This window comes from Oncorhynchus clarkii, chromosome 11, assembly GCF_045791955.1.
Source record: "Oncorhynchus clarkii lewisi isolate Uvic-CL-2024 chromosome 11, UVic_Ocla_1.0, whole genome shotgun sequence".
Taxonomy (NCBI): domain Eukaryota; kingdom Metazoa; phylum Chordata; class Actinopteri; order Salmoniformes; family Salmonidae; genus Oncorhynchus; species Oncorhynchus clarkii.
Window position 1 is genome coordinate 3,004,864 of NC_092157.1, and position 14,414 is coordinate 3,019,277.

General features: G+C 45.5%; 1 protein-coding gene across 1 annotated transcript in view; it reads right to left on the reverse strand.

The window, feature by feature from the left end:
* Positions 1-4,226: 4,226 nt before the first annotated feature.
* Positions 4,227-14,414, reverse strand: part of LOC139420125 (divergent protein kinase domain 2A-like) — a 76,967-nt gene continuing 66,779 nt past the window's right edge. The window contains exon 4 of the mRNA XM_071169866.1: positions 4,227-6,884. Coding sequence (XP_071025967.1) covers positions 6,547-6,884 — 338 coding nt within the window. The 3' untranslated portion in view covers positions 4,227-6,546. The remainder of the gene's footprint in view (positions 6,885-14,414) is intronic.

The following is a 14,414-nucleotide window of genomic DNA, read 5'->3' on the forward strand; positions in this document are numbered from 1 at the left end:
CAGTCACAAGATGGGGACTTCCATTTTGTATTTTATTTTTATTTAACCTTTATTTCAGCTAAATAAACAAATAGGCCTATGGCACATCAAGGGAACTGTAGCCTACTGTTCAGATGGGTTAAATGGAAACTAAAATGTCGCAGACTGTAGGTCTATAACCTCTCACATATCCTTAGTATTAAGTCCTGCATGAATGAAGCATTTCTTGCAGTAAAAGGATACACCAAATGTAGGCGACATTATAACTCGGGAACAGGAGTGGAATAATAGGATTTATTTCTTTCAGCATCTTGAGAGAATGTGCAGTTAAAAAATACATCACCTTTACAGACGGTCCCTAACTGTGGTTGAAATAATCTCATGTATTCATATATGATGCTGATAAAGATAGCACCTTTACAGACGGTCCCTGTCTTTATCAGCATCATAACAGCTGATCGTATTTCAACCACATAAATATGCATCCAAGCTGACCTGAAATCTATCAGAAACATGTTGGGTTGTTTTCACTGCTTTCTATTTCCTTACAACCGGTCAAACTGATGTCATTTGGAAAGTTATTGCATTTTCTCCCCGGTCCCTAAACGTCTTTGCTCCGTGAAAAAAGAAGAGATGACAGAGAACTTTAGCGATGTCAACTAAATGTATGCATTCATTCTACATATTTATGACATTATTCAGGTGAGCAAAGGTTTATTTATTCTTCTAGGGCAACATGTAATGACAGAAGAGAAGCGGCACGTATCTAATTATAGACAAGTTGCAAATAGCCAAACAAAATGTCAAATTATAAGCAGGAACATTTTCTCTATTAGCGGGTTAGGGTCGGGCACAACGGGTTAGGGTCGGGCCACAGCGGGTTAGGGTCGGGTGCGGGCCACAGCGGGTTAGGATCGGGCCACAGCGGGTTAGGGTCGGGTGCGGGCCACAGCGGGTTAGGATCGGGCCACAGCGGGTTAGGGTCGGGCCACAGCGGGTTAGGGTCGGGTGCGGGCCACAGCGGGTTAGGGTCAGGACACAGCGGGTTAGGGTCGGGTGCGGGCCACAGCGGGGTAGGGTCAGGACACAGCGGGTTAGGGTCGGGTGCGGGCCACAGCGGGTCGGGTGCGGGCCACAGCGGGTTAGGGTCAGGACACAGCGGGTTAGGGTCGGGTGCGGGCCACAGCGGGTTAGGGCCGGGTGCGGGCCACAGCGGGTTAGGGCCAGGTGCGGGACACAGCGGGTTAGGGCCGGGTGCGGGACACAGCGGTTTAGGGTCGGGACACAGCGGGTTGGGATCGGGCCACAGCGGGTTAGGGTCGGACCACAGCGGGTTAGGGTCGGGTGCGGGCCACAGCGGGTTAGGGTCAGGACACAGCGGGTTAGGGTCGGGGGCGGGCCACAGCGGGGTAGGGTCAGGACACAGCGGGTTAGGGTCGGGTGCGGGCCACAGCGGGTCGGGTGCGGGCCACAGCGGGCTAGGGTCAGGACACAGCGGGTTAGGGTCGGGACACAGCGGGTTAGGGTCGGGACACAGCGGGTTAGGGTCGGGACACAGCGGGTTAGGGTCGGGACACAGCGGGTTAGGGTCGGGACACAGCGGGTTAGGGTCGGGTGCGGGCCACACATTTCACTTCATCACATATAGTCTGGTGGCTGTGGATGGGTTATTCGCAATTGCTGGAGGGTGCGGGCAACAGCGGGTTAGGGTTGGGTGCGTGTTAACAAAGTTGAGCCACACACAACTAGCACACACTTACAGATACACACAGAGTCAAAACACGATGGAGGCACAGAAAAAGGACTATCGGGATGCGCTCAGTCAGGCATAAGAGTGAGTGATGGAAATAAATAAATGTGTTTTGAAAAGGCTAAAATTAGGCTAATCATAACCTGCAGTCAAAAACACCTGAAAACACCTGTAGTGACAACCTGAGCGAAAGTAATGACAGAGAGTCAGCGATTGACAGAAAAGTCAACAACACACCAGGTAAGTATATATATATATATATATATTCATATATTTTAATATTTAAACCCACTAAAAAGTTGCAAATACAACCTTTGAATGAAAGGCACAGTAAAATCAGACACTGCTGATATAAAATACTCAAATGAAAAATTACAGTACAAAAGCGCACAGTTATTTACGCACATACAAATCCCTCCTCCAACAACAGAACGAACCAATCACAATCCTCCAGGCCAGGGAAACATTCCAAAACAAGCAAATGGAAGCCTATTCCCTATATAGTGCACTTCTTTAGTAGCCTAGCTAAACCAGCCTGATTCCCTATACAGAGCACTCCTTTAGTAGCCTAGCTAAACCAGCCTGATTCCCTATACAGAGCACTCCTTTAGTAGCCTAGCTAAACCAGCCTGATTCCCTATACAGAGCACTCCTTTAGTAGCCTAGCTAAACCAGCCTGATTCCCTATACAGAGCACTCCTTTAGTAGCCTAGCTAAACCAGCCTGATTCCCTATACAGAGCACTCCTTTAGTAGCCTAGCTAAACCAGCCTGATTCCCTATACAGAGCACTCCTTTAGTAGCCTAGCTAAACCAGCCTGATTCCCTATACAGAGCACTCCTTTAGTAGCCTAGCTAAACCAGCCTGATTCCCTATACAGAGCACTCCTTTAGTAGCCTAGCTAAACCAGCCTGATTCCCTATATAGAGTACTCCTTTAGTAGCCTAGCTAAACCAGCCTGACTCCCTATATAGAGTACTCCTTTAGTAGCCTAGCTAAACCAGCCTGATTCCCTATACAGAGGGAATTTTTACTAATAAAGTAGTGCTCTATATAGGGAATCAGGCTGGTTTAGCTAGGCTACAAAAGTAGTGCACTATATAGGGAATCGTACATGTACTGTATGGTGGATTGTATTGACTGTAAATTACTATCTGATTGTGTTTATAGACCTCTCAAATGGCACCCTATTCCCTATTTAGAGCCAGAGGGCTTTGGTCAAAAGTTGTGCACTATATAGGGAATAGGGTGCCACTGTCTATATAGAATGTAGTGTACAGCACTGACTGTTGGATATTGATTTTCTGTTCCCTAGCTCAGAGAAGAAAGGACGTTGTTTTTCTGTTCCCTAGCTCTGAGAAGAAAGGACGTTGTTTTTCTGTTCCCTAGCTCTGAGAAGAAAGGACGTTGTTTTTCTGTTAACTAGCTCTGAGAAGAAAGGACGTTGTTTTTCTGTTCCCTAGCTCTGAGAAGAAAGGACGTTGTTTTTCTGTTCCCTAGCTCCGACACAAAAGGACGTTGTTTTTCTGTTCCCTAGCTCTGAGAAGAAAGGACGTTGTTTTTCTGTTCCCTAGCTCCGACACAAAAGGACGTTGTTTTTCTGTTCCCTAGCTCCGACGCAAAAGGACGTTGTTTTTCTGTTCCCTAGCTCTGAGAAGAAAGGACGTTGTTTTTCTGTTCCCTAGCTCTGAGAAGAAAGGACGTTGTTTTTCTGTTCCCTAGCTCCGACACAAAAGGAAGTTGTTTTTCTGTTCCCTAGCTCTGAGAAGAAAGGACGTTGTTTTTCTGTTCCCTAGCTCTGAGAAGAAAGGACGTTGTTTTTCTGTTCCCTAGCTCTGAGAAGAAAGGACGTTGTTTTTCTGTTCCCTAGCTCTGAGAAGAAAGGACGTTGTTTTTCTGTTCCCTAGCTCCGACACAAAAGGACGTTGTTTTTCTGTTCCCTAGCTCCGAGACAAAAGGACGTTGTTTTTCTGTTCCCTAGCTCCGAGACAAAAGGACGTTGTTTTTCTGTTCCCTAGCTCCGACACAAAAGGACGTTGTTTTTCTGTTCCCTAGCTCTGAGAAGAAAGGACATTGTTTTTCTGTTCCCTAGCTCTGAGAAGAAAGGACGTTGTTTTTCTGTTCCCTAGCTCTGAGGAAAGGACGTTGTTTTTCTGTTCCCTAGCTCTGAGAAGATGGACGTTGTTTTTCTGTTCCCTAGCTCTGAGAAGAAAGGACGTTGTTTTTCTGTTCCCTAGCTCTGACACAAAAGGACGTTGTTTTTCTGTTCCCTAGCTCAGAGACAAAAGGACGTTGTTTTTCTGTTCCCTAGCTCTGAGAAGAAAGGACGTTGTTTTTCTGTTCCCTAGCTCTGAGAAGAAAGGACGTTGTTTTTCTGTTCCCTAGCTCTGAGAAGAAAGGACGTTGTTTTTCTGTTCCCTAGCTCTGAGAAGAAAGGACGTTGTTTTTCTGTTCCCTAGCTCTGAGAAGAAAGGACGTTGTTTTTCTGTTCCCTAGCTCTGAGAAGAAAGGACGTTGTTTTTCTGTTCCCTAGCTCCGAGACAAAAGGACGCTGAGCTACAACAAACTTCTCACTATTCAAATGAACATACAGTACATTATGATTACTTGGGCTTTAATTTATTGGTCCACCAAGTGCAAAATCAACCCAAATGTGCTAATTTGTTGGGGATAAAACATACAAGCCATTTAAAGCTGTATGGCTCAAAGTGAAGCTGAGCAGTGAGGAGGCAACGTTTAATAATGAACACAAAACTCTGTGAAATTACGACATGTGAGGAGCCAAATCTGGGTTGTTGAGGAAGTAGATAAAACGCACAGAACAAGACAGATTCCTTTTTCAAACAGTCAGACATGGAATCATTTATCAATTACAGACTCTGTGGGTACTGCAGTCCACTGCAATGGCAATGCGATATTCACACTGTGGCCCAATTCTTAGGGTCTGTTTGAAAATGCATCCACCCTTCCTTTAATTATCTCTTGAAGTAATCACTGATTCAACACAGAGAAGGGAGCTTGGTTAACTCTGACCCTGGGCTTAGCTCTGATTCAACACAGAGAAGGGAGCTTGGTTAACTCTGACCCTGGGCTTAGCTCTGATTCAACACAGAGAAGGGAGCTTGGTTAACTCTGACCCTGGGCTTAGTTCTGATTTAACACAGAGAAGGGAGCTTGGTTAACCCTGACCCTGGGCTTAGTTCTGATTTAACACAGAGAAGGGAGCTTGGTTAACTCTGACCCTGGGCTTAGTTCTGATTTAACACAGAGAAGGGAGCTTGGTTAACCCTGACCCTGGGCTTAGTTCTGATTTAACACAAATAAGGGAGCTTGGTTCTGATTTAACACAGAGAAGGGAGCTTGGTTAACTCTGACCCTGGGCTTAGTTCTGATTTAACACAGAGAAGGGAGCTTGGTTAACTCTGACACTGGGCTTAGCTCTGATTTAACACAGAGAAGGGAGCTTGGTTCTGATTTAACACAGAGAAGGGAGCTTGGTTAACTCTGACCCTGGGCTTAGCTCTGATTTAACACAGAGAAGGGAGCTTGGTTAACTCTGACCCTGGGCTTAGCTCTGATTTAACACAGAGAAGGGAGCTTGGTTAACTCTGACCCTGGGCTTAGCTCTGATTTAACACAGAGAAGGGAGCTTGGTTAACTCTGACCCTGGGCTTAGCTCTGATTCAACACAGAGAAGGGAGCTTGGTTAACTCTGACCCTGGGCTTAGCTCTGATTTAACACAGAGAAGGGAGCTTGGTTAACTCTGACCCTGGGCTTAGCTCTGATTTAACACAGAGAAGGGAGCTTGGTTAACTCTGACCCTGGGCTTAGCTCTGATTTAACACAGAGAAGGGAGCTTGGTTAACTCTGACCCTGGGCTTAAGTTGGATTCATACAATCGTTCCTATGCAGATTGTGTTGCCAGACAGATGGAGGGAAGGTTCCTCTGGGCAGTCATACAGGATCAGAACAGCGTTGTGTCATGGTACTGGGGGGTAGTTCAGTGTTTCATATAGCCTCTTTGGTAAACACACACAACATCTAATATCAGATTCTGCACCACCACAGTCCTCATTGGCATCACTATCCTGTTCCTCCCTCCCTATATAAAAATGTTGATTGCCTGACTTCAGGTGAACTGGAAATCAAGTGATCAATTAGACTAGCAGTAAGTAAAGACTTTTATAGCCAAGGCTTTGTCTTCCTCTGTTAACCTGCGGTGCTGTGCTCAGATCTCCGTGTGGGACAATAGCAGAGATGAGCTAGTGACCGTCCTCCTGAACAGAACATACACACCACAGCAGAAATGTCAACATGCTCCTGTTCTGATTCGTTCAACCCCAAACCAAAAAGGACAACAGGGACGTTTTCAGAAAGAAAGAATGGTTAAGATAAAATGATAGCAAACACAAGAGTCCTGATGGATAAACAGAGAGGGTCTGGGCGGAGGAGAGAAGTCATGTACAGTCTATGTTAGCCTAACCACGGGTTAAAGCTCTCCTTATTCGCTGATCCTCTTCCTACTGGTCCTTCAGCTCCAACCAGCTACCACAGTCAGTTCCGTTTTAAACATCTCCTCTGAAGCTGCACTGGTTGGTTGACACCAGGAGACGAGAGGACCGATCAAAGCTGCTGCCATGTGACCAGCGGGGTGGCGATCTCCTGGACTTGAAGTGAGACGAGGAGGAGTGTCAAGGTTCAAAGGTCATGGTCAAGTTCCCGGGGACAAGGTCAGAGGGGGAGATCAAACCCTCACCTAACCCCGAACCACCGTGCGGCTGAGATGCAGGCCACCGCTAACCGCCAGCTCTGGTCATTACCTCGCTGAGGCGGAGGCCACTAGCTGGGTGAGGTAGTCTCTCAGCTCCTTGGCGGCCGTGAAGCGTCCATAGCGTTTTTTAGGGTTGGTACACTCGTCCAACAGCGCTTCCAGCTGGCCGTCTTTGGCTATGTGGGCGGGGGGGTCGTGGAGCAGGCCGCCGGTGGTCCCTCGCCACGTGGCGTAACGCGACAGCAGGTTCTGACACACAGCGTAGTAGTTGTGGTCCACGGTGACGCGGTTACACAGAGACTCCTTGGAGAAGGACAGGCAGGCTTCCTTGTCACAGTCCTCGAAGCGACTCTCGTACCACACGTCATAGTTCTCTGGTTTATCTGGAGAGAGAGAGAGAGAGAAATGTGAGACAGGGAAACAGACAGGTAAGACCACAGACAGGTACCCCGTCATAGTTCCCTGGTTTATCTGGAGAGAGAGAGAGAGAGAGAAATGTGAGACAGGGAAACAGACAGGTACCCCGTCATAGTTCTCTGGTTTATCTGGAGGGAGAGAGAGAGAGAGAGAGAGACAGGGAAACAGACAGGTAAGACCACAGACAGGTACCCCGTCATAGTTCCCTGGTTTATCTGGAGAGAGAGGTGAGACAGCAGGTTGAGAGAGAGAGAGAGAACTATAGGGCGGTAGGTAGCCTAGCAGTTAAGAGCATTGGGCCAGTAACTGAAAAGTCACTGGTTCAAATCCCCAGCCGACTAGGTAAAAAAAAAAAAATCTGTTGATGTGCCCTTGAGCAAAAAAAGGAATATGTTTTTAAAGTGTCTGTCCTATTATCCATACTGTATAATAAAGTGTATGGGTTCCCTTAAGACGAGTCCCGTTAGGGTCGTAGAGGAGACGGAGAACACCATCGTGTTCCTGAGAGTCGCCCCTTTCCATAGAGTGAGAAGAGTGATTTTTGGGTTGTCTCAGGGTGTGACAAACACCACCGTAGCTCGGCCACTTTACCACCGTAGCTCAGCCACTTTACCACCGTAGCTCAGCCACTACCACCGTAGCTCAGCCACTTTACCACCGTAGCTCAGCCACTTTACCACCGTAGCTCAGCCACTACCACCGTAGCTCAGCCACTACCACCGTAGCTCAGCCACTTTACCACCGTAGCTCAGCCACTTTACCACCGTAGCTCAGCCACTTTACCTCCGTAGCTCAGCCACTACCTCCGTAGCTCAGCCACTACCACCGTAGCTCAGCCACTTTACCACCGTAGCTCAGCCACTTTACCTTCGTAGCTCAGCCACTTTACCTCCGTAGCTCAGCCACTTTACCTCTGTAGCTCAGCCACTTTACCTCCGTAGCTCAGCCACTTTACCACCGTAGCTCAGCCACTCAGCCACTTTACCTCCGTAGCTCAGCCACTTTACCTCCGTAGCTCGGCCACTTTACCTCCGTAGCTCGGCCACTTTACCTCCGTAGCTCGGCCACTTTACCTCCGTAGCTCGGCCACTTTACCTCCGTAGCTCAGCCACTTTACCACCGTAGCTCAGCCACTTTACCACCGTAGCTCAGCCACTCAGCCACTTTACCTCCGTAGCTCAGCCACTTTACCTCCGTAGCTCAGCCACTTTACCACCGTAGCTCAGCCACTACCACCGTAGCTCAGCCACTCAGCCACTTTACCTCCGTAGCTCAGCCACTCAGCCACTACCACCGTAGCTCAGCCACTACCACCGTAGCTCGGCCACTTTTAATGTTGGTATTGTTCGTGACGCCACATCATGGAGCCACAAACAGAAAAACTTAGTGGCACCAGGGGGAAATGTTAGTCTCTAGTCCTGCTACGGGAACGTCCTCCGTATCGAAGAGTTAAGAGTAGTGGACAAAGATGAGAAGAACGCAGGCTACTGTGCAACCCGCTATTCAGGTAGGATGCATTTTTTTCCCCTCTCGTATTTCATCATTATTGATATCTGTCTTTTTAATTGCGCCGTATGTAGTTGAAGATAGGTTATAAGTTAGCCTGTTGTAAAATATCTATATCATTAGCCCATTGCTGTCATTCGTTGGGTACAGTAGGCACTCGGTCATTTCTGCAATATAGCCTGTTCAAAACTTCTGTCAAGGTTTAAACCAGTTCAGAAGTGTTTTGTTTCATTCTGTTTAACCATTTTCATTGGCCAAATTACGTTCCAACTGTTTGATATAAAATACTTTTGATATTACGTTAATGAAGTTTATACATTTTTGTGAAGGTTTGGTGTGTTGTGGCTATTAACCTATTTTACTGCAGGTCTATGGTATGAAGGCAGCACGCACCGGCGCTCCGACAGCTGAACTTGAGGTGAGGAACTTGACTCCGACAGCTGAACTTGAGGTGAGGAAGAATGTTTCAGCTCTACCAGACTTATTTCTAACAATATGATGCTTATATATACACTGCTCAAAAAATAAAGGGAACACTTACAGCCCAACACCGTGCAGGACGTTTGGCATTTGCCAGAGAACACCAAGATTGGCAAATTCGCCACTGGCGCCCTGTGCTCTTCACAGATGAAAGCAGGTTCACACTGAGCACATGTGACAGACGTGACAGAGTCTGGAGACGCCGTGGAGAACGTTCTGCTGCCTGCAACATCCTCCAGCATGACCGGTTTGGCGGTGGGTCAGTCATGGTGTGGGGTGGCATTTCTTTGGGGGGCCGCACAGCCCTCCATGTGCTCGCAAGAGGTAGCCTGACTGCCATTAGGTACCGAGATGAGATCCTCAGACCCCTTGTGAGACCATATGCTGGTGCGGTTGGCCCTGGGTTTCTCCTAATGCAAGACAATGCTAGACCTCATGTGGCTGGAGTGTGTCAGCAGTTCCTGCAAGAGGAAGGCATTGGTGCTATGGACTGGCCCGCCCGTTCCCCAGACCTGAATCCAATTGAGCACATCTGGGACATCATGTCTCGCTCCATCCACCAACGCCACGTTGCACCACAGACTGTCCAGGAGTTGGCGGATGCTTTAGTCCAGGTCTGGGAGGAGATCCCTCAGGAGACCATCCGCCACCTCATCAGGAGCATGCCCAGGCGTTGTAGGGAGGTCATACAGGCACGTGGAGGCACCACACACACTACTGAGCCTCATTTTGACTTGTTTTAAGGACATTACATCAAAGTTGGATCAGCCTGTAGTGTGATTTTCCACTTTAATTTTGAGTGTGACTCCAAATCCAGACCTCCATGGGTTGATACATTTGATTTCCATTGATAATTTTTGTGTGATTTTGTTGTCAGCACATTCAACTATGTAAAGAAAAAAGTATTTAATAAGAATATTTAATTCATTCAGATCTAGGATGTGTTATTTTAGTGTTCCCTTTATTTTTTTGAGCACTGTGTGTATACATATACGTACGTATATATATATATGTATATGTATATATATATATATATATATATATATGAAAATATTATTATTGAAAACTAATGAATTAGCCTCCTCCTGTACTGAAAATAAATTCATTTCGGTGTCGTAGCCGCCGGTATCTCTCTCTCTGGGGCTAAGGCTAAGCCTAAGCTTCACACACACACACACACACATTAATATCATACAGTGGACTAAGCCTATAGGTCTATGCATGCAATGTCCTGATACACTTAGTTCTCAAATTTCTGACAGCTGAACAATAATCGTTTTAGGAAAGTAAAAACCAATAAACCAACAGGCTATAAAGTTTGTGAATACGCTACACATTGAAACACACAAAGGAATAGTGTTTTTTGGTAATTAGTTATAGGCTGTTTAATTAAGGACGAGTAAATGTGGCTCGTCATTTGGTCCGATTATTCCTCGTTGCAGGGGGTTGGACGGCCTCGATGGCTTTACACACCCAATGAATATGGATGACAATGAAATAAAATCTTCCTGGTCGCTCGTCGAAAACGGAAACCATGGACTAAAAGACACGGATATGATATCACTAGGAATAATGTGACAAGAGGGATTGAGTCTAGTACATTTCAACAGCAGTAAATGTATAATTTAATATTCGTATCATTGTTTCGGATCAGATCCTCTTCCAATAAGCTGGAATTGATCTAGACTCTGGGAAACAAACACCGGTCTACCATGGGACCATCCTGGCAGCTTGAAGGGGGGTGTCTCAAAATGGCTGCTTAGATGGGGTCTATTTTTAAAATACATTTTCAAATTGGCATGATGTGTCGTAGGAAAATAATCAACATGGAAAATCTTACACGACGAGGCCCTGAAGGAGATTACCGCAAGTGTCTGGTGACATCAGAAGCAATTATAGAAATGAATTTGGGATACATTACAACCAGTCAACAAACTCATTAAAAACATTTAATCTGGCAGAAATAGAACAACCACTTTCCTGTTTTATGGAACCAACCAACATTTGGACACTTTCCTTCAGAGCATGTTATATTTCACTGTCTGTTCAGGCAGGTTTATAGAGGACAACACTGTTTAGGCAGGTTTATAGAGTCTATAGAGGACAACACTGTTTAGGCAGGTTTATAGAGTCGATAGGGGACAACACTGTTTAGGCAGGTTTATAGAGGACAACACTGTTTAGGCAGGTTTATAGAGGACAACACTGTTTAGGCAGGTTTATAGAGGACAACACTGTTTAGGCAGGTTTATAGAGGACAACACTGTTTAGGCAGGTTTATAGAGGACAACACTGTTTAGGCAGGTTTATAGAGGAGAACACTGTTTAGGCAGGTTTATAGAGCACAACACTGTTTAGGCAGGTTTATAGAGGACAACACTGTTTAGGCAGGTTTATAGGGGACAACACTGTTTAGGCAGGTTTATAGAGGACAACACTGTTTAGGCAGGTTTATAGAGGACAACACTGTTTAGGCAGGTTTATAGAGGACAACACTGTTTAGGCAGGTTTATAGAGGACAACACTGTTTAGGCAGGTTTATAGAGGAGAACACTGTTTAGGCAGGTTTATAGAGCACAACACTGTTTAGGCAGGTTTATAGAGGACAACACTGTTTAGGCAGGTTTATAGGGGACAACACTGTTTAGGCAGGTTTATAGAGGACAACACTGTTTAGGCAGGTTTATAGAGGACAACACTGTTTAGGCAGGTTTATAGAGGACAACACTGTTTAGGCAGGTTTATAGAGGACAACACTGTTTAGGCAGGTTTATAGAGGAGAACACTGTTTAGGCAGGTTTATAGAGCACAACACTGTTTAGGCAGGTTTATAGAGGACAACACTGTTTAGGCAGGTTTATAGGGGACAACACTGTTTAGGCAGGTTTATAGAGGACAACACTGTTTAGGCAGGTTTATAGAGGACAACACTGTTTAGGCAGGTTTATAGAGGACAACACTGTTTAGGCAGGTTTATAGAGGACAACACTGTTTAGGCAGGTTTATAGAGTCGATAGGGGACAATACTGTTTAGGCAGGTTTATAGGGGACAACACTGTTTAGGCAGGTTTATAGAGGACAACACTGTTTAGGCATGTTTATAGAGGACAACACTGTTTAGGCAGGTTTATAGAGGACAAAACGTTGTGTTTAGGGAGGTTTATAGAGTCAAAAACATCTCATGATGATGAAGCAGTTGGAGATCAATAGTTGGAGAGGACGATGATCCCTGAGGATTCAAATATAATCAGAGATCAGCCGTTCTAATGCAGTGGTCCTACTGTCAGGATGACTCAATCCCACTGCTACTGACGACTATGTATGTTCTTCTGTCCTTGTTGGGAATGAAATTTACATTCAGAATCCTATTTTCCTTAACCTCAACCCTTACCACAACCATAACCCCTTACCACAACCCCTTACCACAACCATAACCCCTTACCACAACCCCTTACCACAACCATAACCTTACCACAACCCCTTACCATAACCTTACCATAACCACAACCATACCACAACCCCTTACCATAACCACAACCCCTTACCACAACCATAACCTTACCACAACCTTACCACAACCATAACCTTACCACAACCCCTTACGCCCAACCTAATTGTAACCCTAACCGTTGAGCTTAAAATAGCCTTTGTCCTCATGGGGAGGTTTTACTCTCCTTGTTTTACTGTCCTTGTGGGGACTTTAGGTCCCATCTGCGAAAAACCAACCAACCAACAAACCCCCACACACACACACACAATGCCCCGCCAGCTAGCTAGGGTCCCATCTGCGGCCCCCTTTTGCAGATGGGCCCTTTCAGCTCAGAGTTATTTGACAAAGACAGATTAAGACTGAGCCAGAAATACACATGCTCAAGGTGAGGATAATTACATTTAAAGTTTCAGAAGAATCAAACATCACGGCTAAGTGACAGACTGAGAAGGACCCAACAATACATATGGGAATAGTGACAGATTTTTTTTCACCTTGTCGGCTCGGGTATTCGAGCCCAGCGGCCTTTCGGTTACTAGCCAATGTTTTTTTAATGAAGCCGATGACTGAGGTGGTGTACTCCTCAATGCCATTGGATGAATCACATGAACATATTCCAGTCTGTGCTAGCAAAACAGTTCTGTTGCGTAGCATCTGCGGCATCCGACCACTTCCGTATTGAGCGAGTCACTGGTACTTCCTGCTTTAAGGTGGTCTAGAGATTTTTTTTATGAGGAGGATGGGATCCACCCAAATAATTTGTGTTCTTGGATCCTTTCACAGCACTATAAGGCTGCGTTAAGACACATTTATCAATGACCCAAAGCCCAGCTCAGTCAATACCTACAAATTGTGTCACTGGGTCGTCATAATGCTTCAGCATATGTACATTACACCAGAGGGTGTTGGAAGACACAATGTAAGTAACCTAATTTATGTCCCTCCAACTGCCCTGAATGCCTCTGCTGATTCCACAGTTATTGTATACTGGAATCATGTGCCAGAGTTGTATTGTTAGAACTGAGGCAGTGTGCCCTAGTAGGAAGTCCACAATGTGCAGCTGAACCTGCACTATCAACTCAAACATAAATAACATGAGCATGTCTACTTCTGGAAGCTATTTTGTAAATGACGTCACCAAAGTCGAGGATCGGTAGGATAGTCAGTTTTACGAGGGTATGTTTGGCGGCATGAGTGAATGAGGCTTTTTGCGAAATAGGAAGCCAATTCTAGATTGGACGATTCTGACTTAGAATATGTGGACAACTACAAATACCAAGCATGCATTTGGTTTTACTAGTGTTTAAGAGCAGTTGGAGGCCACGGAAGGAGAGTTGTATGGCATTGAAGCTCGTTTGGAGGTTAGTTAACTTCTTATGGCTGCAGGGGCAGTATTGAGTAGCTTGGATGAAAAGGTGCCCAATGTAAACGGCCAGCTCCTCAGTCTCAGTTGCTAATATATGCATATTATTATTAGTATTGGATAGAAAACACTAAAGTTTCCAAAACTGTCAATATATAGTCTGAGTATAACAAAACTGATATTGCAGGCGAAACCCAGAGGAAAATCAAAACAGGAAGTGGCTTCTATTTTGAAAACTCCATGTTCCATAGCCTCCGTTTGCTCCATTTAAAGGGATATCAACCACATTCCTTTCCCTATCGCTTCCTCAAGGTGTCAGTCTTCAGACATAGTTTCAGGCTTTTATTTTGAAAAATGAGCCAGAACGATAACATCGCGTCAAGTGGTCACATGAGTTTTGCTCGCGCAACAGACTTTGGATAGGTATTGCTTTTCCCTCTCCTACTGTGAAAGACATTTGCAGTTGATATATTATCGATTATATATTTTAAAAACAACCTGAGGATTGATTATAAAAAACGTTTGACATGTTTCTGTGGACATTATGGAAACTATTTGGAATTTGTCTGCGTTGTCGTGACCGCTCTTTCCTGTGGATTTCTGAACATACCTCCGTTTGTTTGTCGCGTTATTTTGGATATAAAAATAATCTTTATG